The sequence below is a fragment of the Medicago sativa genome, chromosome 4 (assembly GCF_051527215.1).
Source record: "Medicago sativa cultivar Bolivia chromosome 4, Bolivia_mono, whole genome shotgun sequence".
Lineage (NCBI taxonomy): Eukaryota > Viridiplantae > Streptophyta > Magnoliopsida > Fabales > Fabaceae > Medicago > Medicago sativa.
The window spans coordinates 20,024,796-20,041,102 of NC_140752.1; the positions used below are offsets into that span (position 1 = coordinate 20,024,796).

General features: G+C 33.3%; 2 protein-coding genes and 2 pseudogenes across 2 annotated transcripts; 2 read left to right on the forward strand and 2 right to left on the reverse strand.

Annotated features, from left to right (window-relative positions):
* The first annotated feature begins 100 nt into the window (after positions 1–100).
* Positions 101–1,330, forward strand: LOC146927068 (uncharacterized; annotated as a pseudogene).
* Positions 1,331–1,767: 437 nt separating this feature from the next.
* LOC146927069 (putative FBD-associated F-box protein At5g22720) lies at positions 1,768–3,862 on the reverse strand. Its single transcript, XM_085708122.1, has 3 exons — positions 3,437–3,862; positions 2,395–3,297; positions 1,768–2,109 (listed from the first exon to the last, which is right to left on the reverse strand). The coding sequence occupies exons 1-3, from the start codon at positions 3,860–3,862 to the stop codon at positions 1,939–1,941; spliced, it is 1,500 nt and encodes a 499-aa protein (XP_085564248.1). The 3' UTR covers positions 1,768–1,938.
* Positions 3,863–5,994: 2,132 nt separating this feature from the next.
* LOC146927070 (uncharacterized) lies at positions 5,995–12,852 on the forward strand (annotated as a pseudogene).
* Positions 12,853–13,524: 672 nt separating this feature from the next.
* LOC146927071 (F-box/LRR-repeat protein At1g52650-like) lies at positions 13,525–15,396 on the reverse strand. Its single transcript, XM_085707009.1, has 3 exons — positions 14,971–15,396; positions 13,893–14,792; positions 13,525–13,695 (listed from the first exon to the last, which is right to left on the reverse strand). The coding sequence occupies exons 1-3, from the start codon at positions 15,394–15,396 to the stop codon at positions 13,525–13,527; spliced, it is 1,497 nt and encodes a 498-aa protein (XP_085563135.1).
* Positions 15,397–16,307: the final 911 nt, after the last annotated feature.

The window sequence follows — 16,307 nt, forward strand, 5'->3', positions numbered from 1 at the left end:
GTTCTCATCCAAAGTCAAAATTGGTTTCTCTCAGCAAAATTTTGTTCATCTGTCTGTTTAAGCAATTTTTAATCACAACATACTGTCTAAGAGAGAGAACATGAAATGGAGATTTGTTGGGTTTGCTTCAGATCTTCCTTCAACCATCTATCTGGAATTTGATGAAGATACTTATTTCACTACTGTTTTCCGTTTCATAATTTGTCTAATGATTTTGTTTGCAAATTGCAACAACATGGCTACACTCGAAAAGTCATCGATTCAAAGCTCATTCGGCATTTTTGGTATCGACAATTACTTCTGTATATTCCTTTTTCTCTGATGCATATATAGTCTAATTTCATGTACATCCTTTCCTATCATTTAACTTAGTTTGTTGAGACAAATTCAGTGCGGATTCGAAGTGAATCTCATGTACTCTCTTATCTTGATGTTTAATTGTATAACTCATGTTGGAGTTTGTTATGGCTACTGTCTTATTATTCTTTGTTCCTCTTTGTCTTCCCCAAATGGTACAGAAGAAATTGAGCGTCTTGGACTTGATGAACAACATGTAGTCATTCGAGTTGATTCAGAACAACCAGAAAATAATGGTAGCAACATTACAGTTCATTACTTATATAAATGAGTATAAGAAAAACAATTCCAATATTGGTAACATGCTTTTGCAAATGGTGAAAGGTAACTATAAATTGGCTGTGACGGAGCGCAAGCTTATAAATGATGCACTTTTGCCTGAAACAAATAACTTTCATGAAACGGTGAAATTGATGGTGGATTCTGGATTTGAGAAAGAGTGCTATGAGGTTTAACAGTTACCGTAAGGAATGGTTGGAAGACTTTTTAATAAATAAATTAATAGCATAGAGAAAGATGGGATATTAGGATTATGTGATTGGAAGATGGATAGAAATTTCCAAGGTCGCTCTTAGAATACTAGTATTTCCCAGTGAGCGTCAACTGTACGATCAGGTTATCTTAGACTTCGCATCTTAGAGGTTTTCCGTGCAGCAATAATTCAACTGCTGAATTTTGCTGATTCGTTTGCAAATTTAAGCCATTCATCCTGGCGTATGTTTAAAATCCTTAACTTGTTCGAGACACTGTGTGATCGATTCATGAATTTGAATCATTTTGATTCATTGGAAAACGAAGCAATAAAAATCAAGGTCCTCCTCAAGGTCTCAGGTTCAATTCTTTCCGGTGCCAATTTGAGAGGGCTATTTAGCTTCTTCAAAAAAAAAAAATCAAGGACAAATCGAGTGGAATAAGTAGAAACATTTTCATGGAATTTGGGAGTCTGATCTTTCTCACACCAGATGCGGAGTAGATATAGTGGGCTGATGGTGGTGTTCATCGAATGATCTGCGAGGCCACTGGCTACATCGTTATTGCCTGAATATCCCTTGGTTGTTGGTCGAGGAGGAACTTCTTTAACAAACCAAACTAGAGAAACTAATTAAAGGCACTGTCATAATGTGAAAATCAAAACAATCTACATTTCATCACGATGCCATGCACTCACAATGCAAATTGAGATTGTAAATTATAGATTTACGAAGGAAAAGAATTAAAAGAAAGAAGTAGGTGTAAATTTTCTCACAAATATATGTTACAATTTTTCTGTTGGTCAAAATTAGTTATAAAACAATTCCCAAATTTGCAGGACTTGCGCCTACTAATTGGGACAGCTTAAAATGCTTCACTTAATTTTGTTTTTAGCAAACAATATAGAAAAAATATAACAATTGTTTTGAAAAATTGCTCAATCTGTACTCATAAAATAGAGTTAAAACCGTTAAAACCAACAGCAGAAAAAAGGTTGAGGCATCAACCTCAAAATAATGAAAAACAAAAGCTACGTCCAACTTGAACTATGAGAAAATAATCTTAAGATCTATAATTTATTCAAACAAATTGAGGTCATCTAAAGAGATATTATATGATATCAACTCTGGGCTTTGAAGTAGTGTTTTGAAGCAAGTGTTCCACTACTTCCATTAATTCTTGTTCTTCAAAAGCAAATAAAGGCTTGCGCACTATAAACAACTCCAATCTAACAAAGCGTGGAGGTTGCAAATTCTTCAAAGTTGGATTCAACAGGAATTCCTGCAAAATTTGAATGAATAGCAGACATTATTAAATGGATATTTTACGTGAATGAAGAATACAAATGAAACATCCGTAAGTGTCCCTACAGTATTTGAATGTATGGAACTTCAGAAATATCTGTAAATCTGTTAGTAATTTCATAGATCAAACTAACAAATGAAATATATATCAGAGGCTCAAGTTGATAAGAAAATGACAAATTCAGACATGTTTCTGTAATTCAAGGACCCAAATGATTGTGTAATCAAAATATAGATGTGAAAGTACCCTAAAGTCACTTACCTTTTGTATTTTTTCAATGATAGCATAACCAAAGTCCAAAATCTTTACATTGGCAAGCACTTGCAGCCATCTTAAGAAGATTGAATCTTCGCTGATACTGCAAATTAAAAAGCCATACATATTTACTTTTTGAAGAAAAGATAGATTGCATTTGGAGGATAAGAGTTTCTGAAAAATAGGACAATACTCGATAGTAAACGTGCCAAGATTTGGAGTAGAAAGCGAAAATTGGTCAGCTAATACATAAGATATAGTCAAATTGGATAATATCTGATTAGATATGCATAGGACTTGTGCATCCTCAATCAAAGAACAATCAATGAGAACCAAAGTATTCAGAACGTGACAGTTTGGAAAGGGGTCAGCACAATGATTGTGAGTTGCAACAAAGTTAAAAAATTTAAGATGCAAGGTTCTTAATGCAGGTAAGTGAAGAGACCTTGGACACTTTGCATTCCTGATATTCCTACCATAAGAAAGCTCAAGAAATGTCAAAGAGTGACAGCCAAAGATTAAAGGGAGTAACTCAGAATTTGGACACTTTCCATACACATTAATTTTCAAAGAGAGTAGTGGATTTATATTAATGAGTTTATATAGGTCTTCTTCACCTCCGCGCATCCAAGCCTCAATAGTAAGATTAAGTAGGGAATATGAGTGATCTCTACTGGACAGAACCCAAGGCATAAATTTCTCAAAACTGTCATACGAAGATGTATATATAGTAGGATTATATGTGAGAGTAGTGAGGCGTTTGCAAAGATCCTTCCACCGTTTACATAAGATACAAGTCCGAACAGCATCTCGTGCTTCAAGAAAACTCAATATGTGGAGCAATATGCAGTCAGGCAACTCACTAATCCTATTTTCCCGCCGCTGTAGCTTCAGTTCCCTACAAAGTTCCTGGTTGGATAAACAACTTGTATAAATATTTATAGCATTAATTATGTATGAAAATACTTACATTTATTCCATTAATTAATAACAACTTTTTCCAATAAATTATTGTTACTGTTATAATCTAAAAAATAAACTTCCTTACCTTATGGTTTTTGATTTGTTGGGGAGTGATTGGCGGAACCCAATTGTGATTAATCCATTGGCGATGAACCCTAAGAAGGTCTTTTGGAAACACAATCTCTTCTGAGTCTGTAAAACACACACGGAAACTTCCATTCCCTAAATCTTCAATAACGCGGCCTTCCCACCACCGGTGTTTCCGGAACGCCTCCACCTTGTCTCCGATCTGCACTTCCCAATCATCGCTCTCTGGCGTAGGTGCTGGTCGCAGCTGATGAAGACCGACGACTGTTGGCTTCACGTCCATGTCATCGTATTCGACCAGTAATTTGTCGGAGGAGTCCCACCTGACGATGGTGGCGGTGAACCATGAGCAGTATATGCCGCCGCCACGGTCGATGCTCACTTCCACTTTGTTGCCCGGATGGAACTTGAATTTTCGAACCATGATCACTCTCAAGGTGTGTATGTGTATTCCACTACTTCGAACAACAACGATGTTAATATTAACTTTATAGGGTTAGGGCATAACTACATGTCAAACACAGGTCGTTTGGTCAGGTTTTATTTTTTAAAACTAATTTGCTTTTTTTTTTTTTGAGAGAACTCCCAAACTTTAGAAAGAAGTGATTTTGGCCCCAAACTAAATAACACTACTGGCCTTCAGTTTTTAACTTTTTTGCAAAATTGACGTCCCCTTGATTTTGACTGAGGCAACATATAATTGGACAACAAATTTAATGTCAGAGAAGTTACATGTGTATTTTATTACTTGGCGAAATTACACGTAGCATCCAATCCATACTTACATAAACCAACATTTTTTACCCCTAACACCAACAATAACCTCGTTACAATCAAGGGACCTAAATTTTTTGTTGGTTGTTGTCCTCGCAACTTTCGTCATCTCCGGATCTCATTTTCCTTGCCCACGTCCTCCATTGGTATTGCTTGGTTCCATCTTTGCATCCTTCATCAAGTGCTTCGTGCTTGAATGTTTCTTGTTTGCTTGCAAATTCTATGTTTGGCCTCTCTGAATACCAAAGGAAATGTTTTGAATTTCAACACACAACAAAAATTTAATTGTCCAATCGACAAGATATGTACGTTCAAATATAACTTCAAGTCTCCTAATTCAAAATTGACTAGGGATGGGTTAGTGACCACGGAAGAGGTACATGGCAATAAGGATATAGGCTACATTAATTTAATTTTGTGTTAAAATCTATCATTTATTTAAGAATAGTATCCACATTAATTTTTGTAATATTTAATTTTTGTTTTGATGAAAAAAAAGGCTATGCCCTAACGAAAGACAAACTATAAGCCTCTTGGAAAACTAACAGAGGAAGCATCTACCCGTAAAATATTACAAGGATAGGAAAACTAGAATGTTTCATTTATTTAGGGTGTGTTTAGATTGAGGATTTAGGAAGGAAATGGAGGGTAGGGTTTACATTTCTTTTTTAAATTGCGGATTATATAACATGTTTTTTAAAAATAAATTAAGTGTGATTAAAGTATTATATGATCGTTTATCATATTAATATGTTAACTTTTTAAAAAACAATTTATAGTGTCCGTAATTTAAAAATGAAAAGTAAACACTCCCCTTCCTTCCCCGCCTAAACTTTCCATCCCAACACACCCTTAATGTATCACTTTCGTAGATATCAAGCGAACAAGGATAGGCTAGAACTTGAATATTGCAAGTATGACTTGCAACTTGCTGATAGTCTCTCAAGACCTTTGAAGAAAGCAAGGTTTGAAGATTTGAAAGAGCTTATGGGAATGACAAGACTAGCAAACATGAATTAGTTTGATTGCATGTAAGACAAGTTAGTTAGTTGCTTGTTTGTCAAGGCAGTTAGAATTTTATTACGATTTTATATGTCTAGTCAGTTGATTGAATTGTATTTGTCTATAAAAATGATAAACACAATTTTATATTCATCCCCTTCAATTTAAAACATGTTTTACAAAGGTTTATTCCATATTTCTCTTCTCTTCATTTCTCTGATATATACTTTTTCTTTTCACCATTTCAGAAAAACCTCAAATTGTCCCAACAAAACGCGTGAATATGAATTCTTCCTAGTTGTTTCTTCTTCCAATAGCATGATTACATTTCTTGTTTGATGTTGCTTTACTTTTGTCTCATTGATCATCAGTGGTTGTTGTGGTACAAGAAGAACAAGAATGAGGAGAACCAACAATGTCGTTGGAGTTGTGATCAGCCATGAGTTGAAGAAGAAATGAACATTGTTCTAAGATTTTTAAGGGTGTAAATGTAAATTAATTTCAAAATCACTCACCTTCCTTTGTGAATATCAAATATACTTTTGATTAACAAATCTCTCTTTTCCTCCTCTTCATTAAAACCCCTCCCTTCCGTTGAACCAAACATACCCTTAGAGGAGTTTGAGATGGAAAGGAACTTCGTAAGGTAAATGCATATGTGTGTGGGGTGGGGGGTGGATGGGGGGCTCAACTGGTTTGAGATTAGAGATTAAAAAGGTCGAGGAGTTAAAGTTTCAGAGATCAAATTCTTGCAAGAGAAAAATATTAGCTTTGAGAAAGATGAGATTACAGGATGTTGTGATTAAAAGTTGGATAAAAACTTCCAAGGTTGCTATTAGAATACTATTTCCCGGTGAGCGTCAACTATGTGATGGTGTCTTCGTAGAATCCACCTCTGTATCTTATGATCTCTCTTTCTCAAAGGTTTTTCGTGGAGCGATAATTCACCTGCTGAATTTTGGTGTTTGTTGATTCCTTTGTGAACGTAAAGCAAATAAAAATCAAGAATAGCTTCGGTGAAATAAGTAGAGACATTTCATGGAATTTGTGTCTTTCGTACACCAGATGCAGAGTTTGATTGTTGGGCTGATGGTGGCATTTTCATGGCTACATTGTTATTACTTTCCGGTCAAGACAAAAACTAATTTCAAAACAGAATTTGAACATGAGAGAAAAGATAAGGGAAACAAAACATGTAGTGTGTGTTTGTTCTATTAGAGTACATGAAATAGAGCGAGTTATCGGTAATTATATTTATATGAGTTTATTTTAGAAGTTGAAGATTTTTGAATAATTAATTTTACCAAAAAATTAGACTTAATAAAAAAATCATCACATCATTTTAAAATGTCTAATAAATATGTATTTTGTCAACTCAGGCTCAGCATAACATACTTGCATTTTTTTTATTATCACATCTCAACAAAGACCTAGTAAATGAATTTGAAATAATAGAGATTCAATTAATTAAAATGTAGCGTGAAAATAAATGACATCAAAAAACTAAATGTAAACAAAAATTAAACAAACGACACCAGACACTAACAAAATAGTTCATCATAGTGTTGGGATTACAAAGGGAACCTACGTTGGGTTGAATCATGTTAAGAGAAATCATGTTAAGGGAACCTACGTCTTGCTTTAAAATGTCTAATAAACATAATTTTTTTTTTAAGAAATAAACATATATTTTTTTTTGAAGGAGAAATAAACATATATTTTATAAACTAAATATTACATATCAACAATTTTTCATTTTTGAATCCGGCCTTGGGCATGCAGCAACATTAAAACTCTTACGTAGAGCTTGCCGCCCATTTAGATCCCACAATACTTGAAGGATTAGTTTCCGTAGTTGCGCGCGGAGGTTACCCGGTTTATACCAACAAAAAAAAAACAATTTTTCATTTTTAAATTATACCAAAGACTAAAAGTAAAGTAATTTTAAATAATAGAAGTTAAATAAAAAATTAGTATCAAAGCGAATGACATTAAAAATAGTCTATTGGAAATTCTTTTGGACATCGTACTTAATTTCCAAAGGGTAGTGTAGCGTATTAATTTGTATTTGGCTCAAGAGTTAGAAGACTGATGGGAGTTTGAGATGGAAAGGAACTTCGTAAACTAATGTGTGGTCACGACCAGTTGTTTATAAATATGTCGACTTTCGGAAAAAAAAAATATGTATCATCTATTGCAAACTCTTTAGTACTGATATTTTTGATTGAATGCGGGTTTAGTATGCAACATGTGTCGATGTCTAATACTAACAGACCACTGACACATTTGATTAAATTCAATGAATTATTTTCTAAAATTAATATAAAAAAGTCGAAGATTCAGTGTTGTGTCAGTGTGAGTGTTTTATCGATCGTAAAACAGCCTAAAGAATTTTTGGTCCTTTGCAAGAAATTCCATCTGGAATAAGAAGATAGGTTCTCATCCAAAGACTTGTATGGAAGATAACAACTCTAAACTATCCAATCTCCAACCCTTCTTGAAATTGGATCTCCAAAGTGTTCAAATGAACAAGCCTTCAAGCACTCCTTGAATGTTCTTCACCAAGAAATCTTCAATGCTATGAAACTTGCATGAATTTCCTTCAACTTTAATGCCTTGAGAAAAACCCCCACAATTACCTTTGGAGGAAAAAAGATGCACTACTTTTGCGTTGGATCCTTGATCCCTTAATCACGATCCTTGAGAGAAATCAATTGTTACAAATTCATATAACACCCTATAAAACGAGGTCTAATCCCTACCAAAATCCTTGAATATATATATATATATGAGTCAGGATCCGTTGACACCAGATGTAAGTCTTTTGACTTACACCAAATCTCAAGCATTAAAATTAATAAATCATATGGTTCATATTAAATGAATTAAAAAATAGTTCCCTTTCCATACACTGTATTGTAGCTGAATATTGTTACCGGAGATCAAACGCATGGCTGCACAAATCTCTTTCTGCTCTCGTTCAATTCATAGCACTTGATCTAAGTTTTTGATAAAATTTTGTTTATATATTGATGAGAAACCATGTATCGATTCCAGTTTTATGAATTAAAAGTAATTTTTGCATTTTTTAATGGAAAGGCATGTATGAGTATTTGTTATTTGTGAATTGTGATTATTACTGCATAGTTCTTAATCTAAACCATCGATTATATATTCCAGTTCACACTTATTTGATTTTATTAATAATTTCAATTGCAAATCCATTGCTTACATTGGAAAAAAAAATAAGGCTCACAGTCGATGAATTCTTTTGAAAAGCTAACCATCCCAGCGAACTGTTGTGATTTCGAATAGTGATTCTGCCGATTGAAGGATTAAAAGATATAGATGATGCTTGTCTACAAAGAGGAGAAAAGGTCACATGTCAAGGTTTGCTATTAACCGTAAGATTAATTTGTTTGAACGATGGAGATTTGGTGTAAGTCAAAAGAAGACTTACACCTGGTGTCAACGGATCCTGACTCTATATATATACATCCTCATATAGAGGATGTATACTATGAGAATGACTAACTTATATGAGAATGGTGAGAATGATCATCAACCATTAGATTAAAAATAGATGGTTGAGATTAAAAACACACATATGCACATCACCTTATTATATCATCAATTCTCATAAATTTATTTCCCTTTTCATTTTCTTCTCCTCACAATCAGTAATTTCTGTTTTCAGGCTTCTTCTTCATGAAACACGACTTCATTATACATCCATTTTTAAGGATCAGACTAACGACTTCTTTCTTTCTTCATGAAAACTAGTGCTCACGACTTCTTTCTTTCTTCATGAAAACTAGTGGAATTTCAGAATTGTTTGTATCATAAATCCAAATAAAAAGAGATAAATAAAAAGGTTTCTTCTTTCTAGAACAACATTGAAAGGCTTCTTCTTTCCATTTATTTTTTTTTTTTTTGGGACATTCTTCTTCATCGATCTATACCCATCAGATTTAGGGATTTTATTTTTGAATTTTTTTTGATTTCAATCTAATTTCAATCTAATTTTTTCTGGAAATTGGGATTTTGTGTTGAAATTTGTGCTTAAAATTGATATTAGAGAGGTGTAAAAAAAAGCATGTTGTTGTTAATGACCTTGTATCAAATGCAATTTATGTGTTGTTTTGATGATTTGTGCTTATAATAATATTAATGAAGCAATTGTTAATGATTTTTTAATCTCAAATTCTATAATAATGGTGGGAGTGAAAGAGCAGTGGAGAGGAACCAGAAGAAGAAGTCTGAAAATAGAAATTACTGATTGTGAGGAGAAGAAGATGAAAAGGGAAATAAATTATTTATGAGAATCGATGATATGATAAGGTGATGTGCATATGTGTGTTTTTAATCTCAACCATGTATTTTTAATCTAATAGTTGATGATCATTCTCACCATTCTCATATAATTTAGTCATTCTCGTAGTATCATTCTCGTAGTATTTTTAATCTCTAGAGGATGTATACTACGAGAATGACTAACTTATATGAGAATGGTGAGAATGATCATCAACTATTAGATTAAAAATACATGGTTGAGATTAAAAACACACATATGCACATCACCTTATCATATCATCGATTCTCATAAATAATTTATTTCCCTTTTCATCTTCTTCTCCTAACAATCAGTAATTTCTGTTTTCAGACTTCTTCTTCTGGTTCCTCTCCACTGCTCTTTCACTCCCACCATTATTATAGAATTTGAGATTAAAAAATCATTAACAATTGCTTCATTAATATTATTATAAGCACAAATCATCAAAACAACACATAAATTGCATTTGATACAAGGTCATTAACAACAACATGCTTTTTTTTACACCTCTCTAATATCAATTTTAAGCACAAATTTCAACACAAAATCCCAATTTCCAGAAAAAATTAGATTGAAATCAAAAAAAATTCAAAAATAAAATCCCTAAATCTGATGGGTATAGATCGATGAAGAAGAAAGTCCCAAAAAAAAAAATTAGATGGAAAGAAGAAGCCTTTCAATGTTGTTCTAGAAAGAAGAAACCTTTTTATTTATCTCTTTTTATTTGGATTTATGATACAAACAATTCTGAAATTCCACTAGTTTTCATGAAGAAAGAAAGAAGTCGTGAGCACTAGTTTTCATGAAGAAAGAAAGAAGTCGTTAGTCTGATCCTTAAAAATGGATGTATAATGAAGTCGTGTTTCATGAAGAAGAAGCCTGAAAACAGAAATTACTGATTGTGAGGAGAAGAAAATGAAAAGGGAAATAAATTTATGAGAATTGATGATATAATAAGGTGATGTGCATATGTGTGTTTTTAATCTCAACCATCTATTTTTAATCTAATGGTTGATGATCATTCTCACCATTCTCATATAAGTTAGTCATTCTCATAGTATACATCCTCCATATAGAGGATGTGTATATATATATATATATATATATATATATATATATATATATATATATATATATATATATAGAGAGAGAGAGAGAGAGAGAGAGAGAGAGAGAGAGAGAGTAAAAGCTTTGAGAGAGTGTTTAAAAATTGATTCAGTAGTGGAAAAATGAATGGAGGCAAGTAAATATAAACAAATTTGAATCAACTTACTTGCTTCCATTCATTTTTCCACTACTGAATCAATTTTGAGAAAGAGAGGAACATGTTTGAGCCAAAAATAAACAGAAAACACGTAATTAATTTGAATCGAAGTTTTCATGATTTGAAAAACTCCTATGATACTTTAAAATAAACAGAAAACACGTAATGCATAAGAAATGAATCCAAATGATACTTGAAAAAAACTCCTAAAATTCTCCATAGCTTTTTCTTTATTTAGTCTATTGAAATTCTTTTGGACATAGAACTTAATTTCCAAAGGGTAGTGTAGCGTTTTAATTTGTATTTGGCTTAAGAGTTATAAGACTGATATCTTCTTAGTATATAGGAGTTTGAGATGGAAAGGAACTTTGTAAACTAATGCAAATTATTGTCACATTTTTACGACAAGAAAAATCTATTTAATGTGTGGTCACGACTAGTTGTTAGAGCAATGCTATATCTCTAGAAAAATAACATCAAGAATTCTTCAAGAATAAAGAATAGCCAATCACAATGCACTATTTGCCACAATTCAAGGAGGTGTGGCTGAAAAATAGGAAGTGGACAAATAAATCATCCAATTAAAATTTGCCAGCTATTTCTTGAAAAATTCTTGAAGCTATTTTTCTTGAGAAGTAGCATTTTCCTTATAAATATGTCGACTTTCGGAAAAAAAATATGTATCATCTATTGCAAACTCTTTAGCACTAACATTATTGATTGAATCCGGGTTTAGTATCCAACATGTGTCGATGTCTAATACCAACACGCCACACATTTGATTAAATTCAATGAATTATTTTCTAAAATTAATATCAAAGTCGAAGATTCAGTGTCGTGTTTGTGCGAGTGTTTTATCGATCGTAAATTAGATTGTGACAGTTGACCTTGAGACCTATCAATCCAAAACCCATGTCATGAAATAGGTACTCTAAATTATTGCAGAAGCTGATCCAATTAATAGCCTAAAGACATTTTGGTCCTTTGCAAGAAATTCCATCTGAAATAAGAAGATAGGTTCTCATCCAAAGCTAAAATTGGTTTTCTCAGCAAAATTTTGTTCATCTGTCTGTTTAAGCAATTTTTAATCACAGCATACTGTCTGAGAGAACATGAAATGGAGATTTGTTGAGTTTGCTTCAGATCTTCCTTCAACAGCATACTGTTTTCTGTTTCATAATTTGTCTAATGATTTTGTTTGCAAATTGCAGCAACATGGCAACACTCGAAAAGTCATCGATTCAAAGCTCATTCGGCATTTTTGGTATCGACAATTACTTCTGTATATTCCTTTTTCTCTGATGCATATATAGTCTAATTTCATGTACATCCTTTCCTATCATTTAACTTAGTTTGTTGAGACAAATTCAGTGCGGATTCGAAGTGAATCTCATGTACTCTCTTATCTTGATGTTTAATTGTACAACTCATGTTGGATTTTGTTATAGCTACTGTCTTATTATTCTTTGTTCCTCTCTGTCTTCCCCAAATGGTACAAAAGAAATTCAGCCAGAAAATAATGGTAGCAACATTACAGTTCATTACTTATATGAATGAGAATAAGAAAAACAATTCCAATATTGGTAACATGCTTTTGCAAATGGTGAAAGGTAACTATAAATTGGCTGTGACGGAGCGCAAGCTTATAAATGATGCACTTTTGCCTGAAACAAATAACTTTCATGAAACGGTGAAGTTGATGGTGGATTCTGGATTTGAGAAAGAGTGCTATGAGATTTAACAGTTACCGTAAGGAATGGTTGGAAGACTTTTTAATAAATAAATTAATAGCATAGAGAAAGATGGGATATTAGGATTATGTGATTGGAAGATGGATAGAAATTTCCAAGGTCGCTCTTAGAATACTATTTCCCAGTGAGCGTCAATTGTACGATCAGGTTATCTTAGACTTTGCATCTTAGAGGTTTTCCGAGCATTAATAATTCAACTGCTGAATTTTGCTGATTCGTTTGCAAATTGAAGCCATTCAGCCTGGCGTATGTTTAAAATCCTTAACTTGTTCGAGACACTGTGTGATTGATTCATGAATTTGAATCATTTTGATTCATTGGAAAACGAAGCAATAAAAATCAAGGTCCACCTCAAGGTCTCAGGTTCAATTCTTTCCGGTGCCAATTTGAGTGGGCTATTTAGCTTCTTCAAAACAAAAACAAAAAATCAAGGAGGAACTTCTTTAACAAACCAAACTAGAGAAACTAATTAAAGGCACTGTCATAATGTGAAAATCAAAACAATCTACATTTCATCACGATGCCATGCACTCACAATGCAAATTGAGATTGTAAATTATAGATTTACAAAAGAAAAGAATTAAAAGAAAGAAGTAGGTGTAAATTTTCTCACAAACATATGTTACAATTTTTCTATTAGTCAAAATTAGTTACAAAACAATTCCCAAATTTGCAGGACTTGCGCCTACTAATTGGGACAGCTTAAAATTCTTCACTTAATTTTTTTTTTTTTTTAGCAAACAATATAGAAAAAATAGAACAATTGTTTTGAAAAACTGCTCAATCTGTACTCATAAAATAGAGTTAAAACCGTTAACACCAACAGCAGAAAAAAGGTTGAGGCATCAACCTCAAAATAATGAAAAACAAAAGCTACGTCCAACTTGAACTATGAGAAAATAATCTTAAGATCTATAATTTATTCAAACAAATTGAGGTCATCTAAATTGAGGTCATCTAATTTATATGATATCAACTCTGGGCATTGAAGTAGTGTTTTGAAGCAAGTGTTCCACTACTTCCATTATTTGTTGTTCTTCAAAAGCAAATAAAGGCTTGCTCACTATAAACAACTCCAATCTAACAAAGCGTGGAGGTTGCAAATTCTTCAAAGTTGGATTAAAGAGGAATTCCTGCACAATTCGAATGAATAGCAGACATTATTAAATGGATATTTTACGTGTATTTGAATGTATGGAACTTCAGAAACATCTGTAAATCTGTTCGTAATTTCATAGATCAAACTAACAAATGAAATACATATTAGAGGCTCAATTCAGATGATTATGTAATCAAAATATATATGTGAAAGTACACTAAAGTCACTTACATTGTGTATTCTTTTAAGAACAGCATTGCCAACTTTCAAAATCTTTACATTGGCAAGCACTTGCAGCCATCTTAAGAAGATTGAAGCTTTCCCTTTATTGGAAAAGCCATACATAATTACTTTTTGAAGGAAAGAAAGATTGCATGTGGAGGATAAGAGTTTCTGAAAAATAGGAATCTCCGAGATAGTAAAAGAACTAAGACTTGGAGTAGAAAGCGAAAATTGTTCAGCTAGTACAGATGATATAGTCAAATTGGATAGTGTTTGATTAGATATGCAGAGGACTTTTGCATCCTCAATCAAAGAACAACCAAAGAGAACCAAAGTATCCAACACATGACAGTTTGGAAAGGGGTCAGCACAGTGATTGTGAGTTGCAACAAAGTTGAAGTATTTAAGATGCAAAGTTCTTAATGCAGGCAAGTGAAGAGATTTTGGACACTTTGTATCCGTGTTATTCCTACTATAACAAAGATCAAGAAATGTCAAAGAGTGGGAGCCAAAGATTAAAGGGAGTAACTCAGATTCTGGACACTTCCCATACCCATTAATTTTCAAAGAAAGTAGTGGATTTATATTAATGAGTTTATATAGGTCTTCTTCACCTTCCTGAATGAAAGCATGAATAGTAAGATTAAGTAGGGAATATGAGTGATCTCTACTGGACAGAACCCAAGACATAAATTTCTTAAAACTTTCATACGAAGGTGTAAATCGAGGAGACGGAGTATAAGTGAGAGTAGTGAAGCGTTTGCAAAGATCCTTCCACCGTTTAGACAAGATACAAGTCCGAACAGCATCTCGTGCTTCAAGAAAACTCAATATGTGGAGCAATATGCAGTCTGGCAACTCACTAATCCTATTTTCCTGCCGCTGTCGCTTCAGTTCCCTACGAAGTTTCTGGTTGGATAAACAACTGGTATAAATATTTATAGCATTAACACTGATAATATAAGTATTTATGTACGAAAATTAGAGACTAAATTTAAGTGAGAATGATATTTATTCCATTAATTAATAACTTTTTCCAATAAATTATTGTTACTGTTATTATAATCTTAAAAATAAACTACCTTACCTTATGGGTTTTGATTTGTTGGGGTGTGAATGGGGGTACCCAATTGTGATTAATCCACTGGCGATGAACCCTAAGAAGGTCTTTTGGAAACACAATCTCTTCGGAGTCTGGGAAACACACATGAAACTTTCCATTCCCTAAATCTTCGCTAATGCAGCCTTCCCACCACCGCTGTTTCCGGAACGCCTCCACCTTGTCGCCGATCTTCACTTCCCAATCATCGCTTTCTGGCATAGGTACTGGTCGGAGCTGATGAAGACTGACAACTGTTGGCTTCGCATCCATGTCATCGTATTCGACCAGTAATTTGTCTGAGGAGACCCACTTGACAATGGTGGCGGTGAACCATGAGCAGTATATGCCGCCGCCGCGGTCAATGCTCACTTCCACTTTGTTGCCCGGATCGAACTTGAATTTTCGAACCATGATCACTCTCACGCTGTGTATTCCACTACTCCGTACAACAACGCTGTTAATATTACTTTATAGGGTTAGGGCATAACTACATGTCAAACACTGGTCTTTGTTTGGTCAGGTTTTATTTTTTAAAACTAAATTGCTTTTTGACTCCCAAACTTTACAAAGAAGTTATTTTGGCTCCAAACTAAATAACACTATTGGCCTTCAATTTTAAACTTTTTTTGCAAAATTGATGTCCCCTTGATTTTGACTGAGGGAACATATAATTGGACAACAAATATAATGACGCAGAAGTCACATGTGTAAGGGTGTAAGCAGTTCGGACAAAACCGATGAAACCGAAAGTATAAACCGAACCAAACCGAGAATGTATCCGACCTTTTTTGGTTCGCTTTAAAATTGAAACAAACCAATCTAAACCGAACTTGTTTGGTTCGGCTCTCGGTTTTCATTTTGAGATCCAAGAAACCGATGAACCGAACCGATGCTAACCCCACTCCCCATTTTACTAATATTATCCTTCCCCACACACACACTTATGATTAGACCCAAAATTAAAGTCCAACATAAAATACTACTTAGGCCCCATTTGGATTGAGCTTATTCTGAGCTTATGAAAATTAGTCTATGCAAACAAATAAGTTTTTATATTAATTCATAAATTCTCACGAACAAATATTGTATCTTCATAAATCGTTTTTTCATAAGCTACCTTGACAAGCTTATGAATAATAAATAAAAGTTTTTTTTTTTTTTTTGCATTAGTTGTTTTACATAAGCTCAATCCAAACGGGCCCTTAATTCATTCACTTTCTCCCATCATCGTTATTATTATTTTATTAAATAGAGTAAGGTTAGTTATAAAAAGTTGTTTAAAAAATAGATAACATGAAATACAAAGTTCCATGAAATATTTT

Excerpts from the sequence above, each read along its gene's own strand:
- LOC146927069 (XM_085708122.1), bottom strand. The coding sequence starts at position 3,862 with ATGGTTCGAAAATTCAAGTTCCATCCGGGCAACAAAGTGGAAGTGAGC. Across the intron at positions 3,298-3,436 it reads AACAAATCAAAAACCATAAG|GAACTTTGTAGGGAACTGAA; the intron begins GTAAGGAAGTTT and ends TTATCCAACCAG. Across the intron at positions 2,110-2,394 it reads TCATTGAAAAAATACAAAAG|GAATTCCTGTTGAATCCAAC; the intron begins GTAAGTGACTTT and ends CAAATTTTGCAG.
- LOC146927071 (XM_085707009.1), bottom strand. The coding sequence starts at position 15,396 with ATGGTTCGAAAATTCAAGTTCGATCCGGGCAACAAAGTGGAAGTGAGC. Across the intron at positions 14,793-14,970 it reads AACAAATCAAAACCCATAAG|AAACTTCGTAGGGAACTGAA; the intron begins GTAAGGTAGTTT and ends TTATCCAACCAG. Across the intron at positions 13,696-13,892 it reads TTCTTAAAAGAATACACAAT|GAATTCCTCTTTAATCCAAC; the intron begins GTAAGTGACTTT and ends CGAATTGTGCAG.